General features: G+C 43.0%; 1 protein-coding gene across 6 annotated transcripts in view; it reads right to left on the bottom strand.

Moving 5' to 3' along the window:
* Positions 1-320: 320 nt before the first annotated feature.
* ATP2B1 (ATPase plasma membrane Ca2+ transporting 1) overlaps positions 321-20,965 on the bottom strand; it is a 140,733-nt gene continuing 120,088 nt past the window's right edge. For 3 of the 6 annotated variants that reach the window (XM_075600449.1, XM_075600450.1, XM_075600451.1), the window contains 7 exons: positions 20,394-20,585; positions 19,064-19,277; positions 18,441-18,652; positions 17,515-17,622; positions 16,201-16,383; positions 15,780-15,938; positions 321-1,342 (listed from right to left, as the gene is read on the bottom strand). In XM_075600449.1, the coding sequence (XP_075456564.1) occupies positions 1,031-1,342; positions 15,780-15,938; positions 16,201-16,383; positions 17,515-17,622; positions 18,441-18,652; positions 19,064-19,277; positions 20,394-20,585 (1,380 nt within the window). In that variant the 3' untranslated portion in view covers positions 321-1,030. Of the gene's footprint in view, positions 1,343-15,712; positions 15,939-16,200; positions 16,384-17,514; positions 17,623-18,440; positions 18,653-19,063; positions 19,278-20,393; positions 20,586-20,965 lie in introns of all 6 variants that reach the window. The other 3 variants (XM_075600452.1, XM_075600454.1, XM_075600453.1) reach the window with 3 other exon arrangements.

Raw genomic sequence — 20,965 nt, 5'->3', positions numbered from 1 at the left:
AACCTTTTTTTCAAAATGCCAACAGCCCCTCGTGCTGTACAGTATGAAGGTCACCTAAAGATTTATTAGAAAATCAACACTGTTCCACTCACAGTTCACCAAGACAGTTCTAAAACTAACATGTTTAGACAAAAAAAAAAAAAAAGAGACTAATTTTTGATGTATTTTGATTTTATATATTTTTGACGGAGACAGCAAAAGGATTTCAAGCAAGTTCTGTCACACATGGATGTCCTGCATTACACAATATTCCTTTCAGTTCTTTATCATTTTCTTAACATTAAAAAAGAACAGTAATTTGAAAACCACTAAGTAGTAAATGAGTTTTTTTGTTTGTTTTTTTTATTTTTATTTTAAAGAAAACAAGGACAGAGGCCATAACTTTAATTAAAACACAACTGCTTAAGTTTTTATACAGCATTAGTGTTTTCTATTTGGCTATTAGTCTTAGCAATGTATCTACAATATTTAACAAGTAATTTGCAGGCAAAAATTTAGTACAGGTTCAATAGATACACCCCTTTTCATGAAAATACAGCAGTGTTTAAAGGACTTCTTTCTTTCACCATGTATAAAGGAAGCTTCCCTTCTATGAACAGGAACCAAAAATATCTATAAACCTTGTAAACAGATCTGTATCATTTAGAACATAAATAATCAATTCAATGACCCAGGGCCCAAAAAAAAAAAAAAAAGGATCAATATAATCTAGAGCGTTGCTAACACACTGTCCAGGGCAATCATCGTCCAGTATAACTGATGTTCTGCAGGTCTCTTTTGCTGGGTTATGGTATCTGTCAGAGTTCATCTCCCCCACCCCCTTTAAAGCCATCCCTTTACCCTCCCAAAGAAAAGGACCCTCAGTCTGGCAGAAAGCATTATTTAAAAAAATAAATCTACATTCATACAAGTGCGTCTTCTTTTGAAGTCCAAGACAGGGATTCTCTCCTGCCTGCCACAATGCGTGAAAGGACCCAGTTTCAATTTGTTTCTTTGCAAATCAGCTAGTATGTTAACATTCGTCTTACGATCAGAGTGATGTCTCCAGACTATGTAGTGGACTGCCTGGGGATGAAGAGGTAGCGGACTTGTTCGCTTCTATTGTAAGATGTATTCCACCATCAACAGCATTGTTATTTTTGTTGGGAGAGGGTGGCGGAGTAGAGTGACGTTTTGTTGGAGCATCATCTTCAGCATCCGTATCATCAATGAGCGGAATATGAGGCTCAGAATCTTCTATTCTAAACTCTGGGTGTGTCATGAAATTGTGGATCGAGCTTCGGGACTCAGGTTTTTGTAAACCTCCATATAGGGAACTACGAAATGCATTCACCACTCGGATCTGTATAGATCAGAAAGCAAACAGGAAGATAAAAAAGGGGTGAGTAAGCAGAAGGAACAAAAGTTGAAAAATGGCTGGTATATGAATCTGAATCCACAAATAGCAAAACAATGAGTTAATCTAAATGCAGTGGACTTGCAATAAACTGTAAAAACAAATGAATAAAAGTATTTTAGTTGAACAATTTAGGGAAAAAATGGCATTGATGCATTGTTGTGGATTAAATCTATGTAGTGTAATTTGTTTTAAAATAATCACATTAGTTTTTCAAACATTATTCAGTTATAATCAGTATTTAAAAAAAAAACATAAGGCTGCAAAGATTTTTGTAAATTAACCAGAAATTTAGCAAATTAAGAAATTAACACTTGCCAATATTTTTCATAAATACATTAGGGAAAAAAGTTAAAGAAAAAAAAATTAACAGCCAAGCACAACAGGTAAACCAATTCTCATGCCAGGAATTAGGATACCATTGACTATTAAGAAGCCAGGCATATTTAAGCTGAGTGACAATGAGCTGACGGTTGCAGAAAGTCATGCACAAAAATAAAACAAATAAAAAAAAAACCACCTTACAAACTGTAAATATTCGAGTATATACCCCCAAAAAAAAAAAATTATCAGAAAAAATTAACTGTATTTTATGAATAAGGTGATACATCTAATCAGCTAAACGTTGAGAACTAAAACAGATTGCAGGCTTGCCAAAAATTAAATCATTCAAAAATAAATGTTAAAAATGCATATTTTAGAGCATGTAATCGGTGTTGGTCAGTGCATGTTAACCAATAAAGAGTTTACTACAAACTTGTCCAACATGCATCTTTCTGTTACAAAGCTTGGTCACATCTCATATACATTCATATATGCTGTGATACCAGATTACTACAGCATACCGACAGAAAACATTAATCGCAGTTATCCTTAATGGCTAAACAGAGAAGACATTGCAGATCTTTGAACAATTACTTTATACTTTTAAATATAAGTGCATTGTATTATGTTCAGTTGTAATTAAACTGTTCCTCTGCTCGTACAAATGGTACCTGTAATAATTCAAATTATGTAAATTAACAAGAATAAAATATTTCATCAAGTGTTTTAATATTAGTAGATGCATTTCGTGTAATACTCAAAATTGTGGACAAGCTTTAAAGCAGGGAATCCTTTTGTGATATTCAATTGGTCGAGTGATACAAATTCCACCTACATTTTTTTTTCCAAAATAAGACCATCCTCCGACTTAGCAGAGCAAATTTTGCAAAGTTTTGTTAAATATTAATGTTTCTTTTCCGCTTGACTAAAATGTCACAGATTTTAAAGAACAGAAATCGTAACTGCAGAAAAATCTGAGCAAAACAGTCAATTACAGTAAAATCATTGGAAATATATGCTCAAACCTAAAACTGTATCAAGTGATTTGTTCTGCTTATTACACAAGAGTTAACAGTGATGGCAACAGTATTTATTTGCAGTTGCGTTTACCGTCTTCACAGCAGATTTGTGGAAAGAATTCCAGTATGATTAGAAAAATAAATTCAACGGAGGACATTTTATGATGACAATACAAACTCAAACTGTGTGTGTGTGTGTTAACAAAAACAGCACTTATTGATCTCATAGCAAAACAATTGTAAATTCATGTAGAACACTCATACATCATGGATCGTATCACTTAGATAAATCTATGGCGTGTGAGGGGATTCAAACAGCAAAGCACTCACTTGTGTCTACTATATCCAACTATGGACCAAATTTAGAATTTAAATGTAATCGCAAAAATAGCGGTGACGTTAAAAAGTTTATTGCTGCGCCATTACTATTTCTAAAATTACAACCAGATTTAGAGTTAGGCTGCGTCCATGGTATGGGCGACCGCGTGGACGCGTCCGCACGCTGAGCAATCAGACCACCTAAAAGCAGTGTTCGCGTCTATACGGCGTGCGGAAGCAGGAGGGAGCGCGCATTGCGCAATAAATCAGTTAAAACGGATTTTCTTGACGCGACGAGCCGGTCACATGAGCGGTTCGCCCAGTTCCGTGACATCACAGGCATGCCCACGGACGGCGCGTGTTCCATGGCCAGTCAGCCTCCGCGCGCGAAGTGTCTATGGACGCAGCCTTAGGCACTATAGTGTGGTGAACAGCTGGTTTTAAACTATAAGGTCTTGGATGAGCGCCATTGGCTATGCGAGCACTTTTTCTCATGTCTTCTGCAATCGCAGGTTTGTGAATAATAATTACACCCGCGTAACGTTTGTGCTTAATTGCATCAGCACACACTTGCAGAATTATTAGTCCCCCAAAAGTATAATTTGTAACATTGGAGCCTAGCAGAAGGGAGCTCTGCAGCACAATTCCCTAGGAAAGATGAAAAAAGGCTGAGATTTTTTTTTGTCTAATTTAGTAAAGGGAACATTTTGAAAACAAATAAGTTATTTCCCTCATTCTTTCCAGGGTTTTGGTCTTAGGAATAGCAAACATTGCCAGGTAGCGTTTGTGCATCTAAAGAGCAGCACTTGCAGCCACGGCTACAGAAATTATATGTTGCAAATGCTGGTTATTATGGTGTAGTATGATTAATGGCTAGTCCCAAGGCAGTAATGTGTATTTTTATATTACTATGGTAACTGCCTATTGTTACAGTTTGCAGCTGAAACTGCTGGGAATATTGGCAACAAATGATCACAAACCGGAAAGTGTTGGGGAAGTGTGTTAAAATCTGCTATAGAAATCAAAGGATCCTCATTATCAGGGGCATAGCTATAGCCTGGGCAAAGCACGTGCAATCGCCCCCCTCCCTGTCGAGACAGGTGGCGGAAGATGGTATGCGGTGGTGGGCCCCGGCGTTAAACAGAAGCTGGTAGAGGAATCAGCAAAGCAGAGTAGAATGGCAGGGGAGAAGCGCCCTCTAGCAGCCTGACCCGGAAGTGTTTCTTACTTCCGGTGTTTGCTGCCACAACACAACTAACTCCTCTACCGGCTGCTTCTCTGATCATCATCTCCTCCCGCCAAAGGTTGGGAAGGGGGAGAGGGGGAAAGCGAGAGAGAACGCCGAGAGAGAGCGCCGAGAGAGAGCGCCGAGAGAGAGCGCCAAGAAAGAGCGCCGAGAGAGAGCGCCGAGAGAGAGCGCCGAGAGAGAGCGCCAAGAAAGAGCGCCGAGAGAGAGCGCCGAGAGAGAGCGCCGAGAGAGAGCGCCGAGAGAGAGCGCCGAGAGAAAGCGAGAGAGCGCGCGCGCCGAGAGGAAGCGAGAAAGAGCACGTGCCGAGAGGAAGCGCAGAGGGGAAGAGAGAGAGCGAGAGCTGAGGGGAAGAGAGAGAGCGAGCTGAGGGGAAGAGAGGGAGAGAGCTGAGGGGAAGAGAGGGAGAGAGCTGAGGGGAAGAGAGAGAGAGCGAGAGCTGAGGGGAAGAGAGCGAGAGCTGAGGGGGAGAGAGAGGGGGAGAGAGAGCGAGAGCTGAGGGAAAGAGAGAGCTGAGGGAAAGAGAGCGAAAGAGAGCTGAGGGGAAGAGAGCGAGAGAGCGAGAGCTGAGGGGAAGAGAGCGAGAGCTGAGGGGGAGAGAGAGGGGGAGAGAGAGAGCGAGCTGAGGGGAAGAGAGAGCGAGAGAGAGCTGAGGGGAAGAGAGAGCGAGAGCTGAGGGGAAGAGAGAGCGAGAGCTGAGGGGAAGAGAGAGCGAGAGCTGAGGGGAAGAGCGAGCGAGAGCTGAGGGGAAGAGCGAGCGAGAGCTGAGGGGAAGAGCGAGCGAGAGCTGAGGGGAAGAGCGAGCGAGAGCTGAGGGGAAGAGAGAGAGAGCGAGAGCTGAGGGGAAGAGAGAGAGAGCTGAGGGGGAGAGAGAGAGAGAGAGCTGAGGGGGAGAGAGAGAGCGAGAGCTGAGGGGAAGAGAGAGCGAGAGAGAGCTGAGGGGAAGAGAGAGCGAAAGAGAGCTGAGGGGAAGAGAGAGCGAGAGAGAGCTGAGGGGAAGAGAGAGCGAAAGAGAGCTGAGGGGAAGAGAGCGAGAGCTGAGGGGGAGAGAGAGGGGGAGAGAGAGAGAGCGAGAGCTGAGGGGAAGAGAGAGCGAGAGAGAGCTGAGGGGAAGAGAGAGCGAGAGAGAGCTGAGGGGAAGAAAGAGCGAGAGCTGAGGGGAAGAGCGAGCGAGAGCTGAGGGGAAGAGCGAGCGAGAGCTGAGGGGAAGAGAGAGCGAGAGCTGAGGGGAAGAGAGAGCGAGAGCTGAGGGGAAGAGAGAGCGAGAGCTGAGGGGAAGAGAGAGCGAGAGCTGAAGGGAAGAGAGAGCGAGAGCTGAAGGGAAGAGAGAGCGAGAGCTGAGGGGAAGAGAGAGAGAGCGAGAGCTGAGGGGAAGAGAGAGAGAGCGCGAGAGCTGAGGGGAAGAGAGAGAGAGCGCGAGAGCTGAGGGGAAGAGAGAGAGAGCGAGAGCTGAGGGGAAGAGAGAGAGAGCGAGAGCTGAGGGGAAGAGAGAGAGAGAGCTGAGGGGAAGAGAGAGCGAGAGCTGAGGGGAAGAGAGAGCGAGAGCTGAGGGGAAGAGAGAGCGAGAGCTGAGGGGAAGAGAGAGCGAGAGCTGAGGGGAAGAGAGAGCGAGAGCTGAGGGGAAGAGCGAGCGAGAGCTGAGGGGAAGAGCGAGCGAGAGCTGAGGGGAAGAGAGAGAGAGAGCGAGAGCTGAGGGGAAGAGAGAGAGCGAGAGCTGAGGGGAAGAGAGAGCGAGAGCTGAGGGGAAGAGAGAGCGAGAGCTGAGGGGAAGAGAGAGCGAGAGAGAGCTGAGGGGAAGAGAGAGAGCGAGAGCTGAGGGGAAGAGAGAGCGAGAGCTGAGGGGAAGAGAGAGCGAGAGCTGAGGGGAAGAGAGAGCGAGAGAGAGCTGAGGGGAAGAGAGAGCGAGAGAGAGCTGAGGGGAAGAGAGAGCGAAAGAGAGCTGAGGGGAAGAGAGCGAGAGAGAGCTGAGGGGAAGAGAGAGCGAAAGAGAGCTGAGGGGAAGAGAGCGAGAGCTGAGGGGAAGAGAGAGCGAGAGCGAGAGCTGAGGGGAAGAGAGAGCGAGAGCTGAGGGGAAGAGAGAGCGAGAGCTGAGGGGAAGAGAGAGCGAGAGCTGAGGGGAAGAGAGAGCGAGAGCTGAGGGGAGGAAAGCGAGCGAGCTAAGGGGAAGAGAGAGCGAGCGAGCTAAGGGGAAGAGAGAGCGAGCGAGCTAAGGGGAAGAGAGAGCGAGCAAGCTAAGGGGAAGAGAGAGCGAGCGAGCTAAGGGGAAGAGAGAGCGAGCGAGCTGAGGGGAAGAGAGCGAGCTAAGGGGAAGAAAGAGAGAGCGAGCTGGGGGAAAGAGAGCGAGAGCTGAGGGGAAGAGAGAGCGAAAGCTGAGGGGAAGAGAGAGCGAGAGCTGAGGGGAAGAGAGAGCGAGAGCTGAGGGGAATTGAGAGCGAGAGCTGAGGGGAAGAGAGAGCGAGAGCTGAGGGGAAGAGAGAGCGAGCTGAGGGGAAGAGAGAGCGAGCTGAGGGGAAGAGAGAGCGAGCTGAGGGGAAGAGAGAGCGAGCTGAGGGGAAGAGAGAGAGCGAGCTGAGGGGAAGAGAGAAAGCGCTGAGGGGACGGGAGAGAGCGCTGAGGGCGAGAGAGAAAGCACTGAGGGGGAGAGAGAAAGCACTGAGGGGGAGAGAGAAAGCACTGACGGGGAGAGAGAAAGCACTGACGGGGAGAGAGAGAGAGAGAGAGAGAGCGCGCCGAGGGGGAGAGAGAGAGAGAGCCGAGGGGAAGAGAGAGAGGGAGAAGAGCGCCGAGGGGAAGAGAGAGAGAGAGAGAGAAGAGCGCCGAGGGGAAGAGAGAGAGAGAGAGAAGAGCGCCGAGGGGAAGAGACAGAGAGAGAAGAGCGCCGAGGGGAAGAGACAGAGAGAAGAGCGCCGAGGGGAAGAGAGAGAAAGAAGAGCGCTGAGGGAAGAGAGTGAGAGAGAGAGCTGAGGGGAAGAGAGTGAGAGAGAGAGCTGAGGGGAAGAGAGAGAGAGCAAGCGAGCTGAGGGGAAGAGAGAGAGAAAGCGAGCTGAGGGGAAGAGAGAGAGAGCGAGCTGAGGGGAAGAGAGAGAGCGAGCTGAGGGGGAGAGAGAGAGCGAGCTTAGGGGAAGAGAGGAAGAGAGAGAGCTGAGGGGAAGAGAGAGAGAGCGAGCTGAGGGGAAGAGAGAGAGAGCGAGCTGAGGGGAAGAGAGAGAGCGAGCTGAGGGGAAGAGAGAGCAAGAGAGATGAGGGGAAGAGAGAGAGAGAGCGAGCTGAGGGGAAGAGAGGAAGAGAGCGAGCTGAGGGGAAGAGAGAGCAAGAGAGATGAGGGGAAGAGAGAGCTAAGATGGGGAGAGAGATGGTGAGGGGGAGCTGTTATGAGGAGGGGGGAGAGCTGATGATTAGAGAGGATCAGGGAGAGGATGGGTGATGGAAAAAACAAAATTACAGTAAGTAGTAATATTATCGGGGTCCTGAAATTTGATTTGGCCCGGGGTCCCTCCCATGTCTAGCCACGCCACTGCTCATTATATTAACTCATTAAAAATGGCATTAAGAATCGAATTAAATTTTTTTTTGTAATATTTGTAAGTATTATCTAATCCTACAGTACTGATTTTTTTTAAAAACACCACATGTAGGATATTGCATGGATTGGTTATTAAAGAACTGCTATTAATTCAACTTTAATTGGAATCTAATACAAGACTGATGTTATTGCAACATGTGTGCACTGATAATATGCTCATGTAAATAAATTAAATACCTCCGCTCTGCCAGTCATATTAACGACCCTCACGCAAACGGTCTTGCGCTTATTTCTGGCAACTCTAAATGGTGGCCTTATTTTTAGGAGTCGCAAACCAGCTATTTGTTCTCAGTCAGAAGCAAACTCTAAAGCTGCCCCTATCTGTTTATACTGTACAGCACTTGCCAATAGTATTTAAAACATTTATTTAGCTGCAACAAGATGGATATAAAATTATTTTGATTTCTAAAACAGGATATCAGTTTGATAAACACTTAAAATGTTGTTTTCTGAAAAATGCATGAATATGTATAGTCCATATTGCTAAATTTCTGGCCTGGATGCTGGAATTAAAAGGGTTACTCGTGGAAAACTGCAAAATGTAAAATGGTAAATGATTAAACAAGACTTTTTACAATTGGGATAGGCAAGGGAAGCAAATGTGTTTATAAAATATACAGTTCTTTATAGAAAGAAGTCAACATGCATTACCCATTTTGACAAGTTTAGACAGATACCTTGCTAAATCATTTAAAAACTACATACAGTTGCAGTAAATGTAAGTTAACAACATTTTAGTTATAATTTTTTTTTCAATTCACCCAAAAACCAACACTGCCATTGGTTGAATCCAATAAAGGAATACTACATGTTCCTAATGTCATAAACTTTGTGAAAGTATCGTATAAAGAGTTGAACTAAATCCTTCGTTTTAATTAGATCAGGCAATACAAACAGTAATTAATGCACCATTTGATGGGCAACAAAACTTTATATTAAAACTCCATAACATAATACACATTTCTAAGAGGTTATTAATTACAAAAGTAGGATAACTGTGAGGCCTCAAGTTTGTTCAACTTTGATTGACTGGAGAGAACATACATGCAAACAAAAATTTGCACATAATTGGTATAATTGTTCTTGAACAGTGTTAACCATTCAATGTTATCCTAATTAAAGTATACTTTATCGTTGAACGTTTTATATTTTAGATGTAACTTATACAAACTATTTCCAGTATGGAGGAAGGCAAAGGTTGCAGAATGGACTCACATGCAATGTTTCAGCACATTGCACATAAAATTTAAATACATAAAATTTAAATACAAAATGTCAACCAATGCAGACGGTTTATGTATGTGATATATATTTGAAATCAAACAAGAGCCAGTGTCATCATGACAAGGGTGAAGAAATGAAAATGGCAGCGGGTTGGACATATAGGAAGAAGAAATCACCATCATTGGACAAAAATGGTACTCAACTGGATTCCAAAGGAAAGAAAGAGACCAAGCAAAAGTAAGTTGATGGGAGGATGAAATCAGAAAGTATGTTGGAGCAATGTGGAGAAGAGAGGCTTGCAAACTGTAGTACCTTGAAGATCTTGGGAGACCTTCATCCAGCAGTGGATCAATAAGAGATGAGTGTGTGTGTGTGTATGTCTATATCACAAGGCTCCATACCAGGCAGAAAAGGGGATCCAGGATCACGAAGTAGAGAAGAGGCAGCACTCTTAGTAATGTCAAAAAAAGTATTAAACAGCAGGCACAGTCTGCTTGGTAAGGAGCCTTGTGTTATACTTTTTATGGGACAAGCACCTGCCTTCATATGTATTTGAGTGCCCTCTGCTTTCTCACTATATATATTATAATATATAATATAAATAATATATATATATATAATATATATATATATATATATGAACAGGAATATATTGCAGTGAAGTTTGCTGCTCCAGTCTCTCTCAGAGCCTGTAGGCTGGGCTGTTACTGCTCCCCAGGATCCAGTTCGGGGTAGACTGCCCCCCACATGTTGCAGCAACTGAGGATCTATTGGGACGCTGTCCCCATCTGATAGTTAAGGTCTCAATGTGATCTCTGTTTTATTTAAAGTTGGTAACTGATTTAGTCAGCCAATATTGCACATAGGGATAGGCATGTGAGTTAGACTCCTGACAGGAGTAGACATTTCCTTTTATGATTTATTTTGTTTCTTAAAGTGACGGTTTTAAAAATGTTCAGCGTCACTAATGGAGAAATAAACCGTTGAGGGCCCCTTGTGTGTATACACGTAAAAATAAAAAACAAAACTGTGCGCTACTACCTAACTACCTATTAAGTATAAATATAGAAATAAACACAGTGCAGTGACTATACCATCAAATAAGTGAAGAAAAATTAATAAAAAATTGAACCACAACTCCCACAGTGAATTAATTATGCATTAAACAATAAATGCCACATAACCGTGTTAGGGATAAGGGCGTCTGCAGCTGTAAACGCAGGGGTGGCTCAGCACCCCACACACACTAGGAGAATGGAAACAAAAGAAAACAGCGCACAACGCCAAATAGTGAAGTAAATTCAACAATGTATTATCAGATTAAAAAGGGGGTAATATATCTGCGTACATGAAAGAGATTGGTAAAAGGCATGTAGTGTGTATCACACTGTTTACCACTCGGCAGCTGTTGGCTGTAGATTCAGGTGCTTGTTTCCCTCTGCTGATGCAGCTCGGTTGATTCTGGGGCAGGACGTCAGTCTTTCACTCCCAAGGGGATTTCCCTTCATGCAGCCAGGTTCAGCAGCTGGTATTGGGGCTCGGTGAAATCGCTCCGGCTTCCTGGCCGATATGGAGCTGCTCCTATACCTCAGCAGGTATATCCTCTGCACAGACGTAGGACCGCAGCTCACTGGGGTGCCCTCAGCGTGCCACGATGCCGCTCCGTCGCGGGACGCCGTGTAGTGACGTCACTGTCTCCACAGCAGTGGTGGATTCAATAGGGAAGTTTGAAAAGTCTTACAAAGTCTCTCATAAGTGTCCAAAACAGCACACAGGATGGAATAAAAACAGGACAGGCCAGTGTATAGACAAAGGCCAATATAGGCAGATATAAGGCAATAGAATGTTACATCCAACGCGTTTCGTAGTATTAACTACTGATTCCCTGAAGAAGTAGTTAATACTACGAAACGCGTTGGATGTAACATTCTATTGCCTTATACCTGCCTATATTGGCCTTTGTCTATACACTGGCCTGTCCTGTTTTTATTCCATCCTGTGTGCAGTTTTGGACACTTATGAGAGACTTTGTAAGACTTTTCAAACTTCCCTATTGAATCCACCTCTGCTGTGGAGACAGTGACGTCACTACACGGCGTCCCGCGACGGAGCGGCATCGTGGCACGCTGAGGGCACCCCAGTCAGCTGTGGTCCTACCTCTGTGCAGAGGATATACCTGCTGAGGTATAGGAGCAGCTCCATATCGGCCATGAAGCCGGAGCGATTTCACCGAGCCCCAATACCAGCTGCTGAACCTGGCTGCATGAAGGGAAATCCCCTTGGGAGTGAAAGACTGACGTCCTGCCCCAGAATCAACCGAGCTGCATCAGCAGAGGGAAACAAGCACCTGAATCTACAGCCAACAGCTGCCGAGTGGTAAACAGTGTGATACACACTACATGCCTTTTACCAATCTCTTTCATGTACGCAGATATATTACCCCCTTTTTAATCTGATAATACATTGTTGAATTTACTTCACTATTTGGCGTTGTGCGCCGTTTTCTTTTGTTTCCATTCTCCTAGTGTGTATACACGTGTTTGTCCCCTTTTTCTACAAATTAAACCCTAGTAGACTGTCGCGAAGAGCCTGTGGAAACCGCAGCGCTACATGAAGGGAGCCGTTTGTCACATATGGTGGAGAATGCGAGCAGACACTGAAAGGTCTGTGGGCTTGAGAAAAAACGTGGGGATTTAATATGGCCTCCCGGCCAAATTAAAAGTGCAGACTCTGCAAGTGACGTCTATCCCAATGTGTATGACCAGTTGTACTTACAGCATACACAGGGAATGCGTGAAGTGTGGTTGCAATGGCACTGAGAGCTCAGTAGATGAAGATATGTCAAGGCGTTGAACCCAAGCAGAAAACCAACATTTTTTGGTTAAGAAAGTTAAAATCGCATCTAGCAAGTGCTGAGTGTAAAGTTTGCCCTGTCGGGTATGAAAGGATTGCTGTGGTGTGTAAATTTAACGCCTTAAGCAAAGTTTTCCCTGCCGGGTTTTTTAAATGGCCGACATGAAATGTTTGTTTTGTAATGTACATAACCATGCAAAACAGTGTCCCTTCAGGCATGCTGAAGATGATGACTATGACTCGTATGTGGCTCCAGGAAGAGAGCTGTACCCGCATATGAATTTAGTATGCTGGGCCTGTCATGAATTAGGTCACATGGAAGATGCGTGTCCTCAAATTTTCAAAGACAAACAGCTGCAAAAACAAGCAACGTGTGAGCGCAAGCAAGATGTGGAAGTTGATACCAGTGTGTGTGTGCCCAGTAATACTGATGTCTCTGGAGCTAATAAAGCAAAGAGAAAGAAGAAGAAAAGTATCTCAAGTCACAGAGGAAGTGACCGAATCACTTGAGCCTGGGATGTCAGTTCAACGTGCGTGAGAAAGGCGCCAAGATGTGCTGCAGACCAGAGTGCCTGGCAGAATCATCATGGGAACGGTGGCAAAGGAAAAGGAGGAACAAAGGGAAGCTGAATCCTTGATCCAGGATAAAGAGGCCTTAATTTCTGCACTCCAAAAGGCCCACAAAGATTATGAGGTACGGTGGGAGCAATTTAATAAGGAGCGAGAAGCGAACGCCAAGGTACAGGAGGCCAACGCCAAGTTACAGAGGTGTGTACTCCCAGCTATACGCGAGTACCAGGCTTGGAAGAAAACAGAGCACTTACGGAGTGAGTTGGAGGAGGTGACGACTAGTCTGGAAAAGGCCAACACCTCAATTGCTACCATGAATGAAAAGCAGAACAACTCTGACTGACTGATTGCTAACCTAAAACAGAAATATAAGGAGGCACTACAAGCGGTTCACGCTCTCAGCACATTAGTGGAAAACTCACACAGGAGGGCCATGGTCTAAACACAGAGCTGTGTACTTTGAAGGAAGCCTATGAGAATGCCTTGAGTGATTTAGAGACTGTAAAGAAAGAATGTACATCTGAAAGAAGAAAATTCACATGTATATGACCAGACTAGTGAAGGAAAGGAGAAGCTTCACCAAGCAGAAAAAGTGACGGAACAATTGTCCTAGGAAAATTTAGAAGTACAGGCAGCACTGCAGAATGCAGAGAGAATGCTGGGAAAACAATGCCTCTCCCTGGAGCAGCATACACAAGCAGAGCATGTACTGCAAAGCCAGCTGCGAGAGATGCGTGCGCATCTGCAGGAGGCCAAGAAGAAGCAGTTTGTCCTGCAAGAAGGATGTATCCAAGCTTCTAACAAAGTAAACGTTCTGCAGGAGCGTCTGAGTACCCAGTCCCCCCCAGCAGAACATGAGCAGCTGAAGGTCACTTTGAGCATCGCAAGACCATCGCTTGAGGTGGAGCTTAGAGGCCAGGTGACTCTATAAGAAGGAGCACGGAGAAGGTCCAGAAACTAGAGCAAGAGATGGAGAAGCAGAGAGGCTGCTCCATCCCCAAAAGTCAGTACACTCAGGAGAAAGAGGTGTGGCAGACAGAAGCAAAAGCGATCCTAGCGACAAAAACTGCAGTGCTCCAAAATATGAAGGAGGCTCTGATGCACTTGCACCAGGAAGAGGTGAAGGCCCTGAGAGGGGCCTTGCGGGATCAAATTGACGAGCTGCAGGCGCAGATTGCTGAGTGTAAGACACAGCTCGCCGTGAGGGAGGAGTTGTCCGTCCGTCAGGTGGCCTGCCCGACATTGCGCTATGAAACTGAGATGGCTGATAACTGCAAGCTGCTGGATCACACGGCCAATGAGAGTGCCCAGCTGCAGCTGGAAATGGACAAGGTCCGGGAGGAGCACCAGCAGCTGCAGGTCAAGAATAGAGAAAAGGAAATGGAGTTAAACCTTGCTCCGAATCAGCTGACAGACGTGAAATTGCGACTTAACTCCAAAGAAGCTGAACTAGCAGCTGCACTGAGCGGAAAAAGAAATACAGAAGGACAGCTTCAAGACCCGAGGAAGGACCTGGAGTCTGAGCGTACTGGCCGCAAGATGGCAGAGAAACAAAAGCGTGACCTGGACGAGGAGCTCGAGGCTCTGAAGACTTGAGTGGGACGCTACTGCTGATCAGGACGTTCCTCAGATGAAGTTGGAGAAAAAGGTTACAAACCTAAGACAGACACTTGGGTCATAGAAGCAGTACATAAAAAAGTTAGCGGTAGAGTTAAGACAAAAAGAAGCTATGCGGAACAGTAATGTACAAGTGTCCCCACTACAAGAAAAGGTATTGGCCCAGCCCAAGCGTCTGTATCCTACAGAAACTAATGCCCGTGAAGAAAAGGGCACAGTGAGAGCTGGGGACATCGCTCAACCAGAAAATGAGATTACAACGTTTGAACCGCCTGAGTAAGTGATGCGCTCCGGTAAGCATGACTGCAGTGCCCATGGGACCCAAAGTGGATTCCATGCCATGAGGGCAGCCGCTGTGAAGAGACATTTCAGTAAGAGGAGCCTAGAAGGATCAAAGATTAGAAAGCAGAGGCAATGAAGGGCAATGCTGCGCTTGAATAGTTCCAGATCTCCCCACTCTGGACCACAGTGTGGAGCCCAGGAGAATCCGGTCCGGGTGTCTCGTCAGAGGCTGAAGAAACAGTCCTATCATGTGCAGGATGCAGCGGGTGTTGAAATGAAGTCAGAGGATGTAATGGACTGGAAGTCAAGGGGAAAAAAAAAAATAATGTGTGGGAACTAACCGATTAGGTTACACATGCGGACAATGTCACAGACAGTTTTGCATTATAACATAACTTGCTAGTGCAATTATATTGTATATTATACCTCTAGAGTATTCAGTGCATTAATATTGTATTTTCTCTTCTTTGTAAATATAGGTAAGACCCACAATTAGTGTACAGGGTTGATGGCCCTTAAGATAACAATATGTGTATCTTCTAGATTGGTAGCTTACAGTATAGTACACAAAGTTAGGTAATGGCCTTTTTGCAAAATATATCCATGGTGTAAGCTGGGGGGAGGATATGTGACATAGTCCCAGGATAGTGGGCAACTTTCTGTTTGATTTAAAGAAGAGAGATATATAAATAGATCTTTTTTTTTTTTTTTTTTTTTTTTTAAACACATACATATATTAACACACACCACACATGAGAAAGGAGACAGTTTATCATATCTTACACGCACCACCAAGCTTTAAAATCCGAATCAGAACCAATCCTTGTTTTTTGGAGTTGCAGAAAATGTTTCAACTACTTTCATCTATGTAAAATACATTTGTACCACACTGAAAAGATTTCCAAAGCCTTCCAATTGATCCAACGTATGAGAATACAGGCATATACTCGAAAATTTACAATGGTTTCTTCACTTTTCAGATACCCTTCCATAAATACAGAAATATACAATTATCCATGAAAAAGAAAAAAAAACTGGGGAAAAAAAAAAAAAGCATGCAGGGTCACAGACATAATTTTTACTTGCGCATTTGGTAATTTTCCAACCAGTTCAATAGCCCTCTAATAAAAAATAAAAACACACAGGACTTCTAATCCTTGTGAAGGGAAAGCTTTATGAGCAGCCTGAACAATGTGATTGATTACCAGGGAGAAAATGAGAAACGTTAGGTGTGTGAATTAGGATGTGTTAATTTCATGCACTTAGGAACACACACTCACACCCCACAGTAGTAGAAGCAGTAGAGGAGGAAAACACTACATGTGTAGGGGTAGAAATATTTGTTACATCATGATGCTGGCTGGCGATGGAGGGTTGCCGCCTTAAAGCCCCCTGAATGGAACTTCCACTTTGGAAAGCATTCACTACATCCATCTGCAAGGAATCAGAGATTGTGACAGCTTGCTCAGCAAGAGAGAGAGAGAACAAGAGAAAGGACCATCCCATCTATAACAAATAAAAAGCAAAAGAGAAAAAGGCACTTTTATAGAGCAGCTAATAAAAGTGAAGCTGGAGAAAGCTAAGAAGAAATAATATGAGAAACTATAGATTCTCTCAAGCGTATTGAGGTAAATACAGGCAAGGTTTAACTCACACTCGCACCACTCACATTTGTCACTAATTAAGTCTCTAATATATGGGCTAGGGGGGCCTTACAATTAATGTACCCTCATCCCCTTCATAGTTCTAGCCCCATCCAAGACCATACCTGAGTTTGGATTCTGTTCAGGCCCCTAAACCATAAGATCTGACCACGACGTAATTCTCTTTCTGCATGATCTATCTCCTCTGTATCTTCAGCAAGCTCTTCTTCAGGAATATCATCCTTCTGCGTCCCATGACCTGCTTCCTTAAGGAACTTCAAACGTCTAGTTGGTATTGATGTTACCAGCTAAAAAAAGTTTTAAAAAATATATATAATTTTTTTTAAATACAATAAATCAAGTAACAAAATTGGTTGCACCAGTTTGTTGAACACACATTTTTGGAACAAAACAAAAAATTGGTGCAGAAAGGGAATACATATTTTAAGTTTTCCCTTCCCATCATAGTACTATAACCAATACATGTTGTACTATTTCTTCTGTAAATACAATTGCACTATTTCAAAGAATTCATAAAAGGGATGCAGTCTTATTTATGAAGGGTTTTTTTTTTTTTTTTTTAAAGTTATTTTAAGTACAAATTAAAAGACAACATAAAGGTTAGATATTTGCAAAATCATTTTTGGGAAACACAAATTGAAAACATTTTGATGTAATCAATTTAAAATGCTCCACTCTAAGGCCTCGGGCCTGGTGCTGAGGCGCACTGGTGCTTACCAGTGTGCCCCTGCAGCCGCAATGAGAGCGGCTTTAGCAGGGCCTCGCGCACGCTTCCGCAAGCGTGCGGAAGCGTGGGTCTTATGAGAATTTTAGATTCAAGCGCTCAAGGGAGCGCAGGGCCGGTCACGTGAGCGGTTCGCCCAATGAAGGCGAACCAGCTCCGTAACGTCACTGGCCCGCCCCCGACACACCCACGGATGGTGCGCTAACCAAGGCCAGGGAAAGTACCCGCTTTCCCTCAGCCTCAGCGTGCCTCCGTACGGCTGCTGCAACCCTGGACGCAGCCTAAGTTGTATATAGATCCTTTATTAAAGCAATAGACATTGGAACCAGCTAAGTTCATAGTAGAATGTATTTTAGGATTCACTTTGTAGTGCTTGGAATGAAATTGAGATATTTGCTAGTTAATTGTGCACACACCTATCATCAAGATTTGATACATTATGTGATTACTGCCTAGACCGAGGTTTTTTGAAAATTTGTTTATTCAGTAAAAGTAAAATGTAAAGTAATACATTACCCAATAAGTCAATGACAGAACTTGTATGCAAATTGTATATATGTTTAGAATCATTGTACATTGGGAAAATACACAATATATTGTTAAATATACATGTTCCTGTTTGACAATCCCTGTTAAGAGCACAAATATAAAAACTCAAACATGCAAACATACAGTACAAGTAGTAAAATATTACCTGGCCCCAAAGTAATGTTCCCATACCAAGGAAAATTGACCACAACCACTGATCTACTGTCAGTTCAGTACAACTAAAAGGCTTTCCACCAAACTGCACAATAACAATCTAAGGGGAGCGAGAGAAGAAAAAAAGAGAGAACATGTTAATAGAAAAAAAAAAAAAAAAACGTTTTTAGGTAAAATTCCCCTATAGAATGTGCTTTAAATGTCAATAGCAAAAATGTGAGATTAATGGCAAATGACCCCAAGAATAAGGAGTAAGAGAAATACAAAACTTCTTATTCAAATTGTATATATTAAAAGAAAACATAGTACTGACCCTTTGAAGCACAGCGGAGTCAGTCATCAAGGCTTGGGGGAAGTCAGTAATTTTTCTTTTCAATACAGTATATTAGATTCTGTGGGTTTGCTGTGCCCAATATTTTTTTTTATTACAAAATAATTACAAGCAAGCTGTACGGAAACTGAAGTCTAGGGCAAACTACTTCAGCAACTAACCAAGTTGCTAAAATCAGCCTCTAATCAACCAATCTGCTGTGACCTTATGTGCAGTCATTACAAAGCATGTCCCCTCCTTCCTGTGCTCAACAAATACTTCTCACCATCTTTTTCTCAGCCCCATCATGGCTGTGGACCACTAATGCACTGACAATCAGACCTGATGCTAGGAAAAAAATAGGATTATGATGCAATTTACAGAAAATGTAGTAAGTCCATGTCTAAAAAAATGTTATGACTACAAAGACTGCAACAAGCTATTTTCTATGAATACTGTATAGTCAGCGGTATCGAGATGAAGAAAATGCAACATTCAGAATTGGCATTAATATAGAATAACTTCCCAATATCCTATTCATTGCTGGAGGAACCCACAGTGCATTGCAAAAGTAAAAAAAAACAGAATACTGTCATTTATAGGCTTACCTGTATGATAAATGTACCTAAAACAATGCTGCAGAAGATTAGATTATTAAATAGCCCATCAAAAACATTCCTTTCACCGTGGATCTTTCTTGCGTTTATTTCATTAAAAAGCTGCATCATCACAAAGGTATTAAATACAATAGTATAATGCTGAGAAGGAGGGGCGTGAAGGGCAGCATTTCGTCCACTGTCGATATCAAAAATTTTCTCACCTGCAGGCAATAGACAAATAGCAAATTTTTTCAACCAGCTAAATCGCCTTTTTGGAGTGTGGTTTGGCCATCACATTGAGCACGCAGAACTATTTAAGTCAGTCAAAGCAGCATACAGTAGCTAAAGTCATGTAACAAGTGCAACTCTTTCACCTCTTTTGCAATGTACAGTGAAAGGAAGAAAACATATGTATTTTGTATTACTGATTTTTGTGTTCCTGTTTTTGATCAGGGATTTTCCCTGGTCATGATGCACTATACAGTTTTATGCCACTAGAAGTATTAAATCGCTTACTGATGTGTGTGGAATTACAGGTAGCATTACAATATTTTATAGCCATCGGAAACCAAACATGTTGTAGGATTGTAATGTCAATAACAGACTTTAAGACAAAGAATAAAAGCACTTACCAGCAAACAAAAGTGTAAAGACTACAACAAGCTGGTAGACTGCGTGACCCAAAATGTTTTTCATCATTGTGCGAGATATAAGAGGTTTATTTCTACCATAAGGTTTCCTTAATAAAAGGGATTCAGTTGGTGGTTCAGTTGCCAGAGCAAGAGATGCAAATGTGTCCATTATAAGGTTTACCCACAACATCTGTACAGCTTTAAGTGGCGAGTCCTGTTATATAAATAAAACACAGATATTTGTGCCTCTTTCGGCAGCAGATCATGCTCCCCAAAATCTAAAAATCAACATGCTGGAATGTATAATGATGCAGACAATAGCTATATACTTCAGGCTCCCCCAAATGCTAAACCCCCTTAAAGCAGCAATTTTTTTGTTCAAACACACACTGATATTTTCACCCTACTTGAAACAAGGGCTTTGGTGGAGCTGAACAGCGCATCTCCAAGCTACAGGCTCCCCTATGTTTCAGACTTATTTAACTTTGGCCATATTGTTTCTCCCGAACAAGAACACGGTCACGGAATTTCAATGGGGTCAACCTAACTATGCCAGCCAATCGAAAGCCGTGACATAGTTGCCAGAGGGCTTCACAGGATCAGCCAAATCGGAAGTTGCAGCCTTAATTGTCTTTCCTTCCAATTACTGGCGCAAATGTGACAATACCTTAGCAATTTGTCCCCAGAGCTTTGAGTGCAGCGGTTCAGATCTGGGTGACCACCAACATTAATTTAAGATATTAAAAAAAAAACAAAAGAAAGATTTTTGAGGATTGCTGCTTTAAATAGAGTATAAACTCGTAAGTTTATTTAACAAAATAAATTAGAATAAGACGTGCTGCTACCTGAACTGTTTTGCATTACTGTATTTTTGAAACAGACATTAATAAATAGCTGCATCATGTGCAACCCAAGTTAATACAAGATTACACAGCTTTCAAAAGTAGTTCCAAGTATCTCAACATATTTACTTGTGTGCACTGCTGAAAACAATTAAGTACACTCTCAGTGTACCTAAACTGGCGATCCAGCATGTGCTATTCTCATTATTGATTGTGCCAAAGCACACTAGACTATTTGTGGCAAAAGTATTAGAAATTGCCAAGTGGAGAAGCATACATAGGTCATATATTGAAATGAGGGTTTGAAAATCTCTGCATGTAAAAACAGAACGTGTGTGTAAAAGGTGAGCAACTAATTACATTACTCAAACTGGGATTAAAAAGCAAAGAAGTCATAATGCTATAAAAATCGGTCATATTTGCAGGTGTCGCATATTCAATAGGACATTGGAACTAGGAAGCAAATGGAAATGAAACAGAGAACTTACTTGTGTAATGCATGCTCCTGTGAAAGCTACAATGACAGCAACTACATTGACAGTAAGCTGGAACTGAAGAAATTTTGAGATACTGTCATACACATTCCTTCCCCACATCACTGCTTTTACAATGCTAGAGAAGTTGTCATCAGTGAGAATAATATCAGACGCTTCTTTTGCAACATCTGTTCCAGCAATACCCTATGTGAAAAAAATACCAAGACAAAAAGATTTAAAAATCAAACACATGCATTACCCCAAGCAACACAAGTGTACGTTAGAGAGTATGTCACTTATGTACTTCCAGGGTTGTGTTATAATGCACATCTCCATCACATTCAGTTTTTTATTCTATTAGTAGATGGGGGAATGTCTCGAGACGAACGGATGAAATATTTCCAGAAGGATATGAAAAGGCTCATACCTAACTGCAGAATAGCTCACTTTTGCAAATCATTTGCAACCCCATTGATGCTGGAGAGTCTGCAATACAGTACAGGCATACCCCGCATTAACATACGCAATGGGACCGGAGCATGTATGTAAAGCGAAAATGTACTTAAAGTGAAGCACTGCCTTTT

This window comes from Ascaphus truei, chromosome 5 (assembly GCF_040206685.1).
Source record: "Ascaphus truei isolate aAscTru1 chromosome 5, aAscTru1.hap1, whole genome shotgun sequence".
Classification (NCBI taxonomy): Eukaryota; Metazoa; Chordata; class Amphibia; order Anura; family Ascaphidae; genus Ascaphus; species Ascaphus truei.
This window is presented reverse-complemented; position numbering and strand designations above follow the sequence as displayed.